The sequence below is a fragment of the Micromonas pusilla genome (genome assembly GCF_000151265.4).
Source record: "Micromonas pusilla CCMP1545 genomic scaffold MICPUCscaffold_7, whole genome shotgun sequence".
In the NCBI taxonomy this organism is placed as follows: Eukaryota; Viridiplantae; Chlorophyta; class Mamiellophyceae; order Mamiellales; family Mamiellaceae; genus Micromonas; species Micromonas pusilla.
The window spans coordinates 713,875-729,562 of NW_003315888.1; the positions used below are offsets into that span (position 1 = coordinate 713,875).

Sequence of the window (15,688 nt, forward strand, 5' to 3'; positions counted from 1 at the left end):
GCAGCCGCCGCGAGCGTCGCGACGCCGACGTCGGCGTCGGCGTCGGCGTCGACGGGGGCGATGACGAGCTCCTTCGACGGCGGGACGTCGCCGTCGCCGTCGTCGCGATCGCCGCGGTCGCCGCGGTCATCGGCGGCGGACGGGCTCGGATCCGCGATGACGTCGAACGCCGAGGCCGCCGCCGCCGCCGCCGCCGCCGCGCGGTCGAGCGCGGGGTTGAACGCCGCCGCCGCGGGCGCGCGCGGTTTCAAAGAGATCGGCGCCGCCGCGACGCACCTCGTGCAGGTGGCGAAGATGCAAAAGGCGCGGCGCGAAGACGCGGCGCGACACGCGACCGAGCTCGCGACCGCGCGCGCGGAGACGGCGGACGCGAGAGAGGACGTCGTCATGGAGCGGACTCGACGCGACCACGAGCTCAGGCGCGCGCTCGTCGAGGGCGCGGTGTTTTACGTCCACACGCGGCGCAAGCCCGGGTTCGAGCCGGGCAAATACAGGTGCGTTCTATCTCACACTGGTTCCCATACGACCGCGTCGGCGTGGTGAACGCCGATCCTTAAGGACTTTGCCCGGCGCGTCTCTCCGCCCAACCCTCGCTCACAATCCCCGCCCTCGACGCCTTTCAACTCCACCTGACGCCTTTGAACTCCACCCCGACGTTCGCTCGTATGGAACGACCCACAGACTCTGGTACAACGCGTCGAAGAAATCGCTGCAGTGGTCCGAGGGCCGCAGGCCCGGCGGAAAGACGAAGCTGCACCAGTTCGTCCCCGCGAGCTTGGTGCGCAACTGCGTCGTCGGCACCGAGGCGTTCACCCTCGGCGCGATCGACGAGACGAAAGCGCACCGGCTGAAGAGCGTCCTCTCGAGGTCGCCGACCATCGCCAAAGCCGCGGCGTCCGTCGGCGTCGTGCAGCGATCCATCGGACACCACGACCCGCTGCGGTGCTTCAGCGTGTCGCTGTGGTTCCCGGACGACGCCCCCGCGGGGGGGAAGGTGGATAACATCCTCGCGAGCGGCGCCGCGAGCTTAGGGCTGCAGACGATCGACCTGGAGCTCCCGGACGGAGGGAACGGGAGGAGCGTGAGGGAGTGGTGCGACGCGATCACAGCCGCGGCGCTGGAAAACGGCGGCGGCGCGGGGACGAACAACGCGGACCCGAGCGGCGAGGCGGACGTCGCCGCCGCGGCGTTGAAACACATGCAGCTGATGCAGAAGCAGATCGATCTGAAGCGCGGGGAGGCGGGGGAGGAGGACGACGAGGGGGCGACGGCGTCTCCGAGGCGTACTTCGTCGCCGGGGGCGCCGGCGTCGCCGCCGGCGTCGCCGCCGCGGTCGCCGCGCGGGATCGCACGCGCGGCGCCGCCAGCGACGGAGAGCACGCCGGAGAGCACGCCGGAGACGACGCCGCCGTCGAGCATCCGGTTGGACGACGTGATTCCGTTTCCTTCGCCGTCGAGCGCGACGGAGGAGACGGACGGGGAGATCGCGCCCGCGGCGGACGCGCCGTCGTCCGTCGCGTCCGCGAAGTTTTGAGCCTCGAGAGAGTCGACGCGCGTCGGTCGAGTCGTCGTCGCGTCGCGTCGCGGTCGCTCTTCTAGCCGCTAAGCGTGTACACTGACTACTGCGCTACTGATGAATTAAGACGGATAACGCGCCGCGACGCCGAGACGTTGCGTCACGTCGCCGCGTCTCTCGTCGCCTCCGCCTCCGCGGCTTTCGCCTTGGCCGCTCGCAACGACGCGCGCGCGCCGTCGAGGTCGCCCTCACGTTTCTTCGCCAGCGCGTCGCGCTTCAGCGCGAGGCACTCCGCGTCGAGAGCCTCGATCTTCTTCTTCCGCGACGCGACGACGACGTCGTCGTCGGACGCGCCGTGCTCGGCGGCGAGGAGAGCGTCCGCAGCGTCCGCCGTCGCCTCTTTCGCCTCTTTCGCCTCCTCCTCCTCCTCCTCCTCCTCCTCCAACTCCGCCGCCGCGGCCGCCGCGTCGATCGTCGCCCGCAGCGCTCTCGCCCGCCGCAGCGCCTCCCTCGCGCCGTCCACGTCCCCCGCGCGCTTCTTCGCGACCGCTTCTCGCTCCGCGTCCACCGCCGCAGCGGCGAGCTCCGCCAGCCGCGCGTCCGACGCCGCGCCGCCGTCCGCGTCATCGTCCACGTCACCTTCCACGTCATCGTCCACGTCGTCGTCCACGTCGACGGACGACTCGTTCAGCGCTCGCATCGCGTCCGCGAGCGCGGCGGCCGCGGCGTCGGCCGGCGTCGCCGTCGACGGCGACGGCGGCGGCGGCGAGCGCGGCGAAGAAGGGGACGCGCGCGACACCTCCGCCTCGATCGCGTCCGCTCTCGACGCGAGCGCCTTCGCGCGTCTCAGCGCCTCCCTCGCGCCTTCCATCTCCCCCGCGCGCTTCAGTCGCACCGCCTCTCTTTTCGCGTCGAGGCACGCGGCGCGCAGCTCCGCGACGGACGACGACGACGACGACGACGACGACGACGACGACGCCTCGACGACGGACGTCGCGCGCTTCGTCGTCGCCCTCCGTCTCCTCGCCTCCTCCCTCGCCGCGTCCTCCTCCGCCTGCTCCCTGAGGATCTCGCGCGCGAGCGCCTCGGCCTCGTCTTCGGAATCCTCCCCCGGCGGCGCGTTGATGGCCGCCACGAGCGCCGCCTCCTCGAGCGCGAGCGCGTCCATCGGCATGGACGCGAGCTCCGCGCGCAGCCGTCGCTCCAGCGCGTCGACGTCCTCGAGATCGTCGTCGTCGTCGTCGCCGCCGCCGTCGCCGTCGGAGCCGCTCAGCTCCGCGAGGAGCGCGGCGTCGGAGAGGACAGCCTTCTTCCGCGCGCGCGGCGCGCGCTTCGGCGGCGGCGCCGCGCGCGGCGCCATAGTGACGCGCGGAACGTCATTTCGTCGTCGCGTCGTTGAATAAAAACTAACGTCAGGGACAGGACCGCGTGCTCGCGTCGAGTGGACGGATGAAACCCTCGCGTCGTCCGTCCCCAGAGCGCGTCGCGCTGGCGGACGTCATGTTCGGCGGCGGGAAACCCCCCGCGCCCGACAAGGCCGCGGCGGCCGAGTCCGTCGACGCGTCCCTGGACGACCTCTTCTCGCGCCTGCGCGACGCGACGTCGCGCGGCGCGCACAAGAAGGCGCTGCGGATCTCGGAGTCGATCCTGAGCCTCGCGCCGGGCGACCCCGACGCGACGCGATGCGCGGTGGTCGCGCTGAGCGAGCTCGCGCGGCACGACGACGCGATCCAGTGCGTGGAGGACGCGCCCGCGGACGTCCTCGGCGGGCTGACGTTCGAGTGGGCGTACTCGATGTATCGCGCGGGGCGCGTCGCCGACGCGCTCGACGTGCTCGACGCGACGGAGGGCGACGCCGATCTTCTCGAGGAGGACCGCGGGTCGGCGTCGCGATGCGCGCAGCTGCGCGCGCAGCTGCTGTATCGCGACGGGCGATTCGAGGAGAGCGCGAGGATGTACGAGAAGATGTTCGAGGTGCGTGTCATCGCGCGATCGTCGTCGGCGGTCTCCGATCGCGACGACCGCGCGGGTCGTCGATCGACGCGGCGATCGTCGGTCGATCGCGGCCGCGCGCGGCGGGGCGATCGTTCAGACAGGAGAGAGCGGTCGTGTTCGTTCACGCGTCGAGTCGCGATCGTCGCCGCGTCGGTCCATCCATCGTTCAGCGTCCCTCCTCCATCCTCGCCGCGCGCCGCGCACTCTGACGTCTTCCCCACCCACCCCCTCTCCTCCCCCTCCCACCGCGCAGGAGCACCCCGCGGAGATGGCCAAGGTCCCGAACGTCGCGGTGAACCTCGCGGCGTCGCTCGTCGCCGCCGGGCGCGCGTCCGAACTCCTCGCGACGCTGAAAAAAATCGTCGTCTCCCCGAAGGCGTCGTTCGAGCTCGCGTTTAACGTCGCGTGCGCGTGCGTTTCAAACGGCAACCTCCGCGACGCGGACGAGTACCTCGCGCTCGCGCGCGCGCGAGGCGAGACCACGCTGGCGGACGAGGAGCTCTCGCCGCAAGAGATCGAAGACGAGCTTCTCCCGGTGACGGTCCAACGCGCGTACGCCGCGCACCTTGGCGGCGACGTCGACGCCGCGACGGAGGGATACCGCGCCGCGATCGCGACGAAGAGCGCGAGCGACGCCGCGACGGTCGCGGTCGCGGTGAACAACCTGTTGACTATCGTCGGCCCGAGAGGCGTCGGCGGCGCGGAGGCGATCAAGAAGATGGAGAAGCTCAGGCGCGTTCACGTTTGTCGCGCCGGTCCTCATACGACCGCGTTCGCACGGTGAACGCCGTTCCTCGAGGACTTTACTTCCCGGCGTCGTTTCTCTCCGCCCATCACCCCTCGCTTTCCATCCCGAAACAACTCGACGCCTTTCAACTCCACCCCTGACGCCTTTCAACTCCACCCCGACATTCGTCGCTTCGCGTGGACCCTCCCTCGACCCTCAGCGACGACGCGGGGACCCTGCGCGCGGACGTCGCGAGGCACGCGAACGAAGAACAACGGAGCGCGTTTCTCGCGAACCGCGCGATCGCGCTGCTGCACTCGAACCACCTCGACCGGTGCCGCGAGTCGCTCAGCGCGCTAAAACGAGAGGAGGAGGAGGGGCGCTCCCTGCACCACGACGCCGCGCGCGTCGCGTTGATCGACGCCGCGTTGTGCATGCGAAACCGCCGGCCGGCAGACGCCGACGCGGCGCTCGCGCGATTCGTCGACGGACGCGGCGCGACGGACGCGGGCGCGCGCGCGACCGCGCAGCTCGCGCGCGCGCAGATCGCGGCGAGCGCGGGGGAGTACGCGAAGGCCATCTCGGCGCTCGAGGGCGTCGGCGCTGCCTGCGCGACGTCGCCGGCGGTGACGGCGACGATCGTCGCGTTGCGCGAGCTCTCCGGCGACGCGGCGGGTGCGGACGCGGCTTTGGAAGCCGCCGCGGCGACGCCGGGCGCGCCGACGACGCTGGCGCTTCGCGCGGCGGAGCGCGAGCTGGAGAGAGGTCGCGCGGCGGAGGCTGTCGCCGCGTACGAGCGCGTGCTGAGCCTCGGCGCGCGCGACAAAGGCGACAAAGGCGACGAGGACGATCTGAAGCTCGCCGACGCGGGGCTGGTCAAGGCGCGCGCCGTCGCCGGCGACGCGGACGGCGCGGAGCGCGGCGCGAGCGAGGTGTTCGAGGCGCTGCTCGCGGCGCGGGGCGGGGAAGCCCCGGACGCGGACGCGCTGGAGGAGACGCCGCCGGACTCGGTCCTCGCGCGCGCGGCGGAGGTGGAGAGGAGGCTCGCGGCGCGGCGCGGCGGCAAACGCGGCGGCGGCGGCGGCGACGACGGCGGCGGCGGCGAGCGCGCGACGCGATGGAAGCGACGGAAGCGGAAGATCGTCTACCCGAAGGGGTTCGACCCCGAGAACCCCGGGCCGATGCCGGACCCGGAGCGGTGGCTTCCGAAGCGCGAGCGGAGCGGGCACAAGGGGAAGAAGAAGAAGCAGGCGAACGTCAGAGGCGCGCAAGGCGCCGGCGCGTCCGACGCGGAGCTGAGCAAAAAAGAGTTTAGCGGCGGCTCCGGCGGTACAGCTGGCGGCGGTGGCGGGGTGAAGACGAACGCCCCGGACGCGGACGTGATGGATAAGCTCCTGAGCGTGGGCGTGGGGAAGAAGAAGAAGAAGGGCGGGCGGCGATGACACGACGCCCGGGCCCGGGGAAGGATGGGGGGAAGGGACCCCGGCGTTCGTTCGGCGGGGATCGATTTCGACTCTTAATCGTAGTATGGCTTCGCGTCGCGATTTCATGATCATCGTCAGTCGCTACGTGTCGCTACGTGTCTTCTTCGTCCGCGCGCCGCCAAAACACCCCCACCCGTTCACCTCTTCTCTTCTCCTCGACTCCGACTTCACTTGCTCGCGTCCTCGAAGTTCCCGACGAGGTCCGGCACGTCGTCCCCGTCCGCGCCGGCTTGGTACTGCGCCGCGATCTTCTTCAGGTTGGCGAGGTTGTCCGGCCCGAGCTGGTTTATGATGCCCGGGAGGAGATCCTGAAGCTTCTTCGTCTGCGACGGCCCGGACACGACGTACGTGTTCGCGGCGATGCTCGCCTGGACCTTCGGGTTCGTGAAGTGCGTCACGACGTCGTCCTTAAAGATGTTCACCTCTTCGATCCCCGGGATAACGTTCACGCCTAGGCGCTTCAGGGTGTTTTGAAGGCGCTTGTCGTCCGTGGACGTCGTCTTGTGCACCGCCTTCTTCTTCCTGTGAGAAGCGCGGACGTACGGGCGGGAGGATGAGAATGGAGGTGGGGGGGGGCGATGTGGTCAGCGCGCGAATGTCGTCGCGAGGAGGACGCGAGGGAGCGGGGCGGCGGGAGGGAGGGAGGGCGGAGGGGAGGGGAAAATCGCGCGTCCGTCGCGCGAGAGTCGCCCGAGTAGGGTTTCGGCGTCGCGCGCACCTGCGCATCGTCCCTTTGCCACCCATGCGGACGGAGCCCGCGAGCTTTTGAAGCCTTTCAACGTCCATGTTGACTACCTGAGAGCGCGCGCGGAGGCGGTGGAGCGTCAGCGAGACGTCGCGCGGAGGAGGAGGCGTCGAGGCCGGGCGCGAGACGGCGACCGAGATGATGATGAATAATGACTCCGCGTGCGATATTCGCGATGGCGCTCGGAGAAGAGAAGATTTCCCCGCGCGCTCGCGTCAGGGTTTACGCGAGCCGCAGACGCGCGCGCACCTGTTGCGAGCCAAAGATCCGGACGAGTGACCCGCGCTGGGGAACTCTCGCGTCGTCGTGCGGGGCGGCGCGTTGGAAAGAGCGACGACCGCGGCGAGGCGCGCGTTTTACGACCCGCCGGCTCTACCGGTTTCGCCGAGTGCGCGTAGACTCGACGAGTCACGCGTGCGCGACGACCGAGAAGCATCAGATGACAGGGCTACGAATGGGCTGTAAAGGTTTTTCACCCACCCCAAGTTTCAACATTTGATCGTGTCCCGTTTCAACTGACCGAGAACTTTTCTACCACTAGCACCGCAGACTGGGAAAAACGAGATCGCGAGACACGTTAAAATCTGATACGCCAGCGCTCTCACTCTTCTCAGGGTTCACATCGGATCACATCTGCAGCGCCGTCTTCTCGATGTCCACGTCCCCCATCGTCTCGTCCTCCTCCTCGCTCCCCGACTCCTCCTCCTCCGCCGCCTTGGCGAGCTTCTCCATCTTCTCCGCGAGTAACCGATCGTCGCGTTCGCTCACCGCGCGCGCCGCCTCCTTGATCACGATCTTCCCGCCCTTCGCCTCGATCGCCTTCCCCGCCGCCGCGACGGCGAGGTCCACGAGCTCGACGCCCTTGTCCTTGTCGAGCGTCTGCGTCGTCACGACGTACAGCGGGCTCGCGACGAGGCTCACCTTCACCTTGACCTGAGCGTCTTCAGACGAAGATCCTCCGCTCTCCGCCGTCGCCGCCTCCGCCGCGCGCATCGCGTCCTTGATGTGCAGCACGCCGTCGTACTCGAAGCACGTCAGCTCGATATCCGCGCGGATCTTCAGCGGCTGCGGCGTCATCCGGCGGCGAATGTCCTTCACCAGCGCGTCTCTCACTTCGTCGCTCACCGCGCCCGATCCGTCGGGACGCCGCAACGCGTCGAGGATCTCGTCCGGCTTGGTGACCATGTGCTTAAACGCCTCGAAGCAGTGGCCGTACTTCCGGTACAGCGGCCAGCCCATGTGCTCGTACAAGTCCGACAGCGTGGTGCCGCACGTGGACGTCTCCGCGACGTGACGCATGATGGAGTGCACCATCTTCGACTTGTTGTACTTTTCCTCGCACGCGGCGACGTCCTCGGGGGAGACTCTGCGTTTGGAGAGATCGATGTAGCCCTTCTCCTGATCCACGCGCAATACCATGACGGGCTCGACGCGCCCAACCTTGATGAGCTTCGAGACGGAGCGGATCCGTCGGCGCGTGAGCTCGCTGAGCAGGATCATGCCCTCGATGTTGTCGTACTCGAGGAGCTGGACGTACGCGCCCATCTCCGCGATGGACTTGACCTGGACCATGACGACTTGGTCCACCTCTGGGAACTTCTCCTCGTACATGCGCGACCCGGAGGACATGATCGCAACTTTATGATCGAGTTAGACTACGCAGTGGAGGACTAGGCTTCCGTCGACGACGCGCGCCTCGACGTCTCCTTCGCGATCGATCGCGCGATCGATCGTTCGATAGATCGTTCGTTCGTTCGTTCGATCGGCTTCGATCGAATACCCTTCCTTCCCACCCTCGGGCGCGGACCTGCTCGGGTCGAGCGCGCGACGAGACGCGAGGGCGTCTGAGCTCGCGGGCGTGCGGCGCGTGCGCGATGCGCGCGACGACGCGCGGGAGCGGCGGGCGTGGACGGCGCGATCGGGCGACGCGTCGACGCGCGCGCGGAAGTGGCGCGCGAGGCGCGCGCGCGCGGTGTTCTCGGTCTTTTCGCTTCGCTCGAGTGGCGGCGGGGCGATCGCGAGGAACGGGCGAATTAACTCGCGAACAGACCGTCGTTTCGATCGAGCGCTGCAGACTGGTCTTCGTAGACTGGACGGGCGCGGCGTCGCGTCGGGGCTTCTTCGGTCGGGGATCGTTTCGCGGATTCTCGACCCTCGCCGCTTCCCCACTCGCGCGCGCGCGAACGCACGTTCGACCGCGCTCGACCCCCCCCCCCCCGCGCGCGGCTCCGCGCTCGAGTCTCGTCACACCGCGTCGTCGTCGTCGTCGACAGCGAGCGTCATGCGTCCTCCCGCGGGCCGCGGTTTCGGAGGAGGAGGCGGCCGAGGATTCGGAGGCAGGTCGCCCGGCGGCCGCGGCGGCTTCGGCGGCCGCGGCGGCCGCGGCGGCCGCGGCGGCTTCGACGAGGGACCTCCCGACACCGTCGTAGGTGCGCGTCGGCGTCGCGTCGCTTCCGTCGTCGGGCGATCCGCGCGCGTCGCGATCGTCTCGCGCCCCGTCCGTCGCGCGTCGCGATCCCAATTCGATCCTGGGTTTTCTTTCGGGCGGCGCGCGCGGGCTGGCGCCGATGGACGATGATCGATCGATCGATTTTCCTCCTCCATCGATTCGATCCACCGCCGCCGTCCTCGTCCTCGTCCTCGTCCTCGTCCTCGTCGTCCCCCCCGCGCTCACGCGAACGCTCACCATCATACTCGCCAACACTCGCCGCCAACAGAGGTCGGGACGTTCCTGCACGCGTGCGAGGGCGAGGCGGTGTGCAAGCTCACTAACGCCAAGGTGCCCTACTTCAACGGGCCCATCTTTCTGGAGAACAAGACGCAGGTTGGCAAGGTGGAGGAGATCTTCGGACCGATCAACGCGTCGATGTTTACGATCAAGATGGCGGAGGGCGTCGTCGCGGGGTCGTACAGCAAGGGGGACAAGTTCCACATCTCCCCGGATAAGCTTCTGCCCATGGAGCGGTTCTTGGGGCCGCAGAAGGGCGGCGGCGGCGGCGGCCGCAGCGGCGGCCGCGGCGGAAGAGGCGGCGGCCGCGGCGGCGGACGCGGGCGCGGCGGGCCGGGCGGCCGCGGCGGCGGCGGGCGGTTCGGCGGCGGCGGCAGAGGCGGCGGTGGACGGTTCGGCGGCGGCGGAAGAGGCGGCGGGCGCGGCCGCGGGCGATTCTGATCGCCGCGACCGCCGCCGCGCCGCGCGAGCGACCGTGTACATACCGTTTGTTGTAACTGACGACGTGGAAGCATTCACATTCGACGACGACGACGACGACGACGATACCGATACCTCACAGTCTTCTAAGATGGTGTTATGTTCTCTCCTACGTGTCGTCTCCAACCCCGCGATCCCCCAGACCCGCCCGCGTCGCGCGCGCGCCCGAACCCGAAGCGCGCTCGGCTAGACGCCGCCCGACCGATCCGACCGCGACGTCTCCTCTCGCTTCGCTCCCTCGTTCTCATTCTCAACTCGCTCACTTCTTCGCCGCCGCCTCCGGGGACAAAAACTTATCGAGCTGCGCCTTGAGCTGCTTGTTACTCCGGTTCAGGTACGCGATCTCGTCGCCGTGCTTCGCCTCCTCGTCCGCCCTCCGCTCGCTCTCCCGCTTCTCGATCGCCTCGCACTTCGCCTTCCACTCCGCGCACTGCCTCTCCAGGTCAGCCTTGTCCGTCTCCAGCTGAGGGTCGAGGGTCCATACGAGCGAACGTCGGGGTGGAGTTGAAAGGCGTCAGAAGCGGAGTTGAAAGGCATCGCGGTCGGGGATTGAAAGCGAGGGACCCTGGGCGGAGAGAGACGACGGGCAAAGTCCTTAAGGATCGGCGTCCACATCGCGAACGCGGTCGTATGGGGACCAGTGCGATACTAGAACGCGCCTGAAGAATCCGCGCCTCCATGTCGCTCTTTCCCTGCTCCGTCTGCAGCGCCTTCCGCACGCCGAACGCGACGGACGACTCGTACAGCGTCTGATACGCCTGGATCGTCATCCGCATCTCGTCGCGGATCCGCAGCAGCAACAGACCGCGCTCCGCGCAGTTGATCGTCACCTGGCGGATCATCTCGTCGAGGCACTGCGCGTACAGCTCCTCGCGCACGGGGCACAGGCCCGTCTCGCGCGCCTGCCGCGTCTGATGAGGGTCGGGTCGTTCGATTGGTGGGCGACGTGGCGGGAAGTGACGTGATTGGTTAGGTATGTGATGACGTGGATGGAAGACGTTTCATTGGACGAGAGCGCTGCAGCGACGGAGAGGGCGCCGCGCGGAGGCGGTGGCGTGGGAGACGGCGCGGCGCGACGACGGGACGCGCCTGCAGCCGCGCGTCGAGCTTCTCCTGGAGGTTGATGACGTCCAGGCGCGTCGCGGGCGTGGGCGCGACGTACTGCACCCACAGCGTGCCGTCCTCGACGTGCTCGCGCGGGGGGAGGATGCTGTTGAGGATGTCCTCGGTCTGCGTCTTCGCGGCGCCGCCGTCGCCCTTCTGTGATGAACGCGGACGAGCGATCGACGGAGTTGGGGGCGACCGGGGTGGGTCAGCGATCGATCGGCGACGGGGCGCGGGAGACGCGCGCGGGGGGGGCGGCGCGAGAAAGCGCGCGGGGGGGCCCGCGATGAAGTGGCGGGCGTCGCGGCGCGGCGCGTCGAATCGTCGAATCGTCGTCGCCGCGCCCGTCGAGCGACGCGGCGCGACGACGACGACGCGCGAGCGAGCGAGACGAGGACGCCGTTCCAAATTGAGCGCGAGCGCGCGCGCGACGCGCGCGCGAATCGCGCCGCGCGTGGACGCGCCTTCGACTTGTCCGCCCCGACTGGGATCCGCTTATCCTTCGTCGTCGTGATCTGCGTCGCGATGGGGGAGGTGACGCGTCAGCGCGACGTCGAAGCGAGGAGACGCGCGCGCGTCCGGGGCGGACGCGCGCGCGCGGCGAAGCGAAGCGAAGCGAACGAAATGAATGCTCGTTTTCGGCACGGTGGAGCGACGCGCGCGGACGACGCACCGTCTGCGGCTGGTCGTACAGCACGAGCGTGTGCAGCGGAGGAAGCATCCTGCGCGGGTTCGTGCGCGGCCTCGTGCGCCGTCGCGCGGGGGTGGTGTGCGTCGCGTCGCGCGTCGCGCGTCGTTTCCGTCGAGCGACGACCGGCGAATGAGACGTCTCGAGGTCGATAGATTCCGCGCGACAGCATTTCATCGGTCGGTTGAAACGGGACGCGATCAAATGTTGAAACCGTCAGAACGCGCCCGATCGCGCGAGGCCGATCGAAGCGACCCGGAGAACGACGTTGAAAGAGGCCATGCGACCCTTCCCGCGTACGTCGTCGCTTCAAGCGACGCGTCCGTCGTTCGCGCGCGCCACTGCCGACGGCGCGGACGCCGACGAGCACGCGTCGAGAGGAGACGCGCGCGGCGTCGACGGACGCACGAGAGGAGAGCACGCGCGGCGCGCGAAGCGACTCCGCGGGCGCGAGGGGAGAGGCGGGCGACTCCGGCGAGGCGCGCGCGAGGGCGCGTCGTCGATCCGTCCGTCGGGTGAGGCGCGCCGGTCTTTCGTCGTCGCGTCGCGCGCGGGCGTCGAGCGCGAGGGGAGGCGCGCGGCGCGAGGACGCGAGGGGCCATGGCGGACATGTTGAATAACCCGTTCGCTCAGCTGGACGCGCAGGTGCGCGCGCGGACCTCCGCGACCGCGGCAGATCGCGCGTCGTCGCGTCCGTCCTCCTCCGCGGCCGCCGCGCGACGGACGCTCGGACGCGCGGGCGAAGAGCGAAACGATCGATCGCGGACCGGCGCTCGATCCCCCCCCGCGCGCCCGCGCGCGCGCTCGATCCCCGCCCCTCCCGCGCGCCGCCCGCGTCCTCTCGCCCCCTCCGGTCCGAATCTCACCGCCCCGCCGCGCCCTACGCGTCCCCGCGTCCTCCGCAGATCGAAGGCCTCCTGCGCGGCGAGCTCGTCCCCGAGGCGGACGTCAAGGTGATCTGCGAAAAGACGAAAGAGGCGCTGATGAGAGAGGAGAACGTCGTCCCGGTCGCCGCGCCCGTGACGGTCGTCGGCGACATCCACGGCCAGTTCGCGGACCTGTGCGAGATGATGAAGATCGGGGGGAAAGCCCCGGATACCAACTACCTGTTCCTCGGCGACTACGTCGACCGAGGGTACGACTCGGTGGAGACGGTGTGCACGGTGATGGCGATGAAGGCGCGTTCTTCTATCTCACACCGGTTCCCGTACGACCGCGTCGGCGTGGTGAACGCCGTTCTTTAAGGACTTCGCCCAACGTTTCTCTCCGCCCAGGGTCCTTCGCTTTCAATCCCGACGCGCCTCGACGCCTTTCAACTCCGCTTCTGACGCCTTTCGACTCCGCCCCGACATTCGTCGCTTCGAACGACGGAACAACCCCGAAGGCGCGGTGGCCGGGACGCGTGACGTTACTCCGAGGAAACCACGAGTCGCGGCAGATCACGCAGGTGTACGGGTTCTACGACGAGTGTCTTCGGAAGTACGGCAACGCGAACGTGTGGACGTACATCACGGACGTGTTCGATCACCTCCCTCTGGCGGCGACCATCGACAACGAGATCTTTTGCCCGCACGGCGGCTTGTCGCCGTCTCTGGACACGCTCGATCACGTCCGCGAGCTCGCGCGGACGCAGGAGGTGCCACACGAGGGTCCGATGTGCGACCTTCTGTGGAGCGACCCGGACGACCGGTGCGGGTGGGGGATATCCCCGCGAGGCGCGGGGTACACTTTTGGACAGGACATCAGCGAGCAGTTTAATCACGCCAACGGGTTGAATCTCATCGCGCGCGCGCACCAGCTCGTGCAGGAAGGGTACGAGTGGGCGCACGAGAAGTCCGTGGTGACGATCTTTTCCGCGCCGAATTACTGCTACAGGTGCGGGAACCAGGGCGCGATCATGGAGGTGGACGAGAACATGAACCGGGAGTTTTTGCAGTACGATCAGTTCCAACGAGCGGTGAACCCGGAGGCGCGAAGGAAGCAACAGAAGCTGCCGGATTACTTCCTCTAGGCGCGCATCGCATCGCGCGGGTTTACGTTACGGCACGCGAAGGGAGGGAGGGAGGGAGGGACGGGGGAAGAGGGTAACAGGTTTGGATTGTTTTGTTTGGAACGAATGCGACTAAACGAAAATACAAAACCAACGAAACCCGCAGCGAGGCGAGCCCTACTCCTCCGCGATCGCGCCGACGTACCCGTCGGCGTACCCGCCAACGACCGGCTCGTCCCCGAGCTCCTCCGGCGTCCGCACCACGCCGTCCGCTCCCATGACCGCGGTCGTGGGCTTGTACCCCTCGTTGTAGTTCTCGCACCCGAGGTCGCGCATCGCCGCCGACGCGACGTCGACGCAGTCGCTCGGATGATTCCTCTTCGCCGCGCGCAGCAACGCCTCGGCGCGCGTCGCGAGCACCAGCGGGACGTTTTCCGGGTTGCGCACAACCGCGTTTCTGAGAAACATCGCGCCCTGTCGCTGCGTCCCCTTGTGCGCCGCCCCGGCCGCCATGCACTCGACGATCGGCTCGAAAACGCCCTCCGCGCCGCACCGCGCCGCGTTCTCCGGGTGACGCAGACACAACGCCGTCAGCGCGCCCAGACACTGCTCCACGACCGCGTGCGCCGCGTTCGCGTTCGCCTTCGCCGCGGCGTCCGCGTCCGCGTTCGCGTGAGGCGAAGCCGCGTTCGCCTTCGCCTTCGCCTTCGCGTCCGCCGCGCGCTCGCTGAACACGCGCGCGACGTGCGTCAGCACCGCGATGCCCTCGCTCGCCGCAACGACGCTCTTGTTCGCGTCCGACCCCGCGAGCTGTCGAAGGCACGCGGCGGCGCTCTTCGCGAGCCCGGCGTGCGCGGTGGCGGCCCCGCGGAGCAATCGCAACGTCGTCGCGATCCCGCCGCACTCCGCGACGTCTTTGCAGATGTCGTCGTTCACCGCGGTGTTCTTGAGCGCCTGCGCGAGCGACGCGAGCAGGGACAGGTCGGATCCGTCGGATGCGTCGGATGCGTCGGAAGAAACGCCCGCCGAGGAGACGTTTTCGAGCGCCGCGCACAGCGCGCGAGCCGCGCCCGCCTTGGCGAACGCGCGCGCGTGCGCGAACGCGCCCGACGCGGGCTCTCGACCGTCGTCCCCGTTGGTGACCGCGCGCAGGGCGTCGCACGCCGCGCGTAACGCCCGCGCGTCGGTCGTCACGTTAAACACCGCGACCACGGGCGCCTCCACGCCAGCCTTCGCGAACGCGCCCTTGCACGGCTCGTTCCGCGTCGCCGCCGCCGCGACGACGGCGGCGACGGCGGCGAGCGCGGCGGGCGATCCGCCGCGTCGCGCCGCCGCCGGCCACACCTCGCGGACGTGCGCCATCGGGAGCTTGAGCGACGCGTACGTGTCGCGCGCGTCGTCGCCGCCGAGGACGGCGGCGAGCGTCGCGAGCGCGGCGATGAGGTGCGACTCGAGCGACGACGCGACCTCCGCGTCGTCGTCGGCGTCGGCGGCGTCGATGATCGCCTTCGCGACATCTGCCACCGCGCTCGCCGCGCCCTGCACGCCTCCCGCGCCGACGCACGCGGCGCACCACCCCGGGGTCTCCTCCGCGCCGCCGCCGAGGCGCGCTCGGAGCGCCTCCCCCGCGGCGGCGACCGCGTCGCGGTCGCCCGCCTCCACGGCGGCGACGTACGCGCGCGTCGCGATCGCCGCGGGATGTTCGCCTCGGCCGTCGGGCCCCGCGTAGGACGTCTCGACGTCGGAGAGGTCGACGCCCTGGAGCTCGAACTCCTTCATCGCGTCCGCGACCGCCTCGTCCGGGTCGAGGTCGAAGTCGTTGATGTTCGACCGCACGCACTCGTCGAACGCGGCCTGGGAGATCTTCTTGCGCGCGGCGGCGGCGGGCATCGCGGACGACGACGACGACGCGACGGTTCGAGTTTTGGTTGACCGATCCGAGCGAATAAGATCCGACGACGTCCGGGGTTCGGCCGCGTTCGCGCTCTTCCGTCGGACGACGCGCGACGGCGCGGCGGGCGCGTGGGTCGCTTCGGCGACGGTTTCGCGCGCGCGCGCGTGCGGCCGCGCGTCGGGAACTCGCGCGCGCGCCGGGGAAGGAAGGCGCGCGAAGGCTGAGGAAGGAGCGCGCGCGACGCGAGTCGCCCGGGACGGCACGGGATCGGTCGAAACTACTGCGAAACTAGTCGTTGAAACCGAGACTGCGCCTCGCGGATCGGACCATTTTTTTC

The 15,688-nt window shown here is 69.4% G+C and overlaps 9 protein-coding genes across 9 annotated transcripts; 4 read left to right on the top strand and 5 right to left on the bottom strand.

Annotated features, from left to right (window-relative positions):
• Positions 1 to 156: 156 nt before the first annotated feature.
• On the top strand, positions 157 to 1,534 carry MICPUCDRAFT_59548 (uncharacterized protein; the record flags this gene model as incomplete). The annotated part of the gene is made up of 2 exons (XM_003059782.1): positions 157 to 494; positions 682 to 1,534. The coding sequence occupies 2 exons, from the start codon at positions 157 to 159 to the stop codon at positions 1,532 to 1,534; spliced, it is 1,191 nt and encodes a 396-aa protein (XP_003059828.1).
• Positions 1,535 to 1,676: 142 nt separating this feature from the next.
• Positions 1,677 to 2,876, bottom strand: MICPUCDRAFT_59549 (uncharacterized protein; the record flags this gene model as incomplete). The annotated part of the gene is made up of 1 exon (XM_003060069.1): positions 1,677 to 2,876. The coding sequence occupies one exon, from the start codon at positions 2,874 to 2,876 to the stop codon at positions 1,677 to 1,679; it is 1,200 nt and encodes a 399-aa protein (XP_003060115.1).
• Positions 2,877 to 3,016: 140 nt separating this feature from the next.
• On the top strand, positions 3,017 to 5,812 carry MICPUCDRAFT_47730 (type II secretory pathway family protein; the record flags this gene model as incomplete). The annotated part of the gene is made up of 3 exons (XM_003059783.1): positions 3,017 to 3,490; positions 3,765 to 4,291; positions 4,459 to 5,812. 3 exons carry the CDS (start codon positions 3,017 to 3,019, stop codon positions 5,678 to 5,680), a joined length of 2,223 nt encoding a protein of 740 aa, XP_003059829.1. The 3' UTR covers positions 5,681 to 5,812.
• A 125-nt stretch (positions 5,813 to 5,937) lies between these two features.
• Positions 5,938 to 6,508, bottom strand: MICPUCDRAFT_8355 (uncharacterized protein; the record flags this gene model as incomplete). The annotated part of the gene is made up of 2 exons (XM_003060070.1): positions 5,938 to 6,244; positions 6,441 to 6,508. Coding segments are annotated over 2 exons (375 nt in total), but the record flags the coding sequence as incomplete, so codon positions are not given.
• A 515-nt stretch (positions 6,509 to 7,023) lies between these two features.
• On the bottom strand, positions 7,024 to 8,408 carry MICPUCDRAFT_49642 (uncharacterized protein). Its single transcript, XM_003060071.1, has one exon. It carries the CDS (start codon positions 8,094 to 8,096, stop codon positions 7,095 to 7,097), a length of 1,002 nt encoding a protein of 333 aa, XP_003060117.1. The 5' UTR covers positions 8,097 to 8,408; the 3' UTR covers positions 7,024 to 7,094.
• Positions 8,409 to 9,180: 772 nt separating this feature from the next.
• On the top strand, positions 9,181 to 9,435 carry MICPUCDRAFT_11721 (uncharacterized protein; the record flags this gene model as incomplete). The annotated part of the gene is made up of 1 exon (XM_003059784.1): positions 9,181 to 9,435. A coding segment is annotated over one exon (255 nt), but the record flags the coding sequence as incomplete, so codon positions are not given.
• Positions 9,436 to 9,934: 499 nt separating this feature from the next.
• Positions 9,935 to 11,500, bottom strand: IDA4 (flagellar inner dynein arm light chain; the record flags this gene model as incomplete). Its single annotated transcript, XM_003060072.1, has 4 exons — positions 9,935 to 10,138; positions 10,314 to 10,586; positions 10,756 to 10,935; positions 11,369 to 11,500. 4 exons carry the CDS (start codon positions 11,498 to 11,500, stop codon positions 9,935 to 9,937), a joined length of 789 nt encoding a protein of 262 aa, XP_003060118.1.
• Positions 11,501 to 12,067: 567 nt separating this feature from the next.
• Positions 12,068 to 13,478, top strand: MICPUCDRAFT_59555 (uncharacterized protein; the record flags this gene model as incomplete). The annotated part of the gene is made up of 3 exons (XM_003059785.1): positions 12,068 to 12,112; positions 12,373 to 12,702; positions 12,852 to 13,478. The coding sequence occupies 3 exons, from the start codon at positions 12,068 to 12,070 to the stop codon at positions 13,476 to 13,478; spliced, it is 1,002 nt and encodes a 333-aa protein (XP_003059831.1).
• A 156-nt stretch (positions 13,479 to 13,634) lies between these two features.
• MICPUCDRAFT_40627 (uncharacterized protein) lies at positions 13,635 to 15,347 on the bottom strand (the record flags this gene model as incomplete). The annotated part of the gene is made up of 1 exon (XM_003060073.1): positions 13,635 to 15,347. The coding sequence occupies one exon, from the start codon at positions 15,345 to 15,347 to the stop codon at positions 13,635 to 13,637; it is 1,713 nt and encodes a 570-aa protein (XP_003060119.1).
• Positions 15,348 to 15,688: the final 341 nt, after the last annotated feature.

What these genes read in the sequence shown, in the direction of transcription:
- MICPUCDRAFT_49642 (XM_003060071.1), bottom strand. Translation starts at nt 8,096, where the DNA reads ATGTCCTCCGGGTCGCGCATGTACGAGGAGAAGTTCCCAGAGGTGGAC.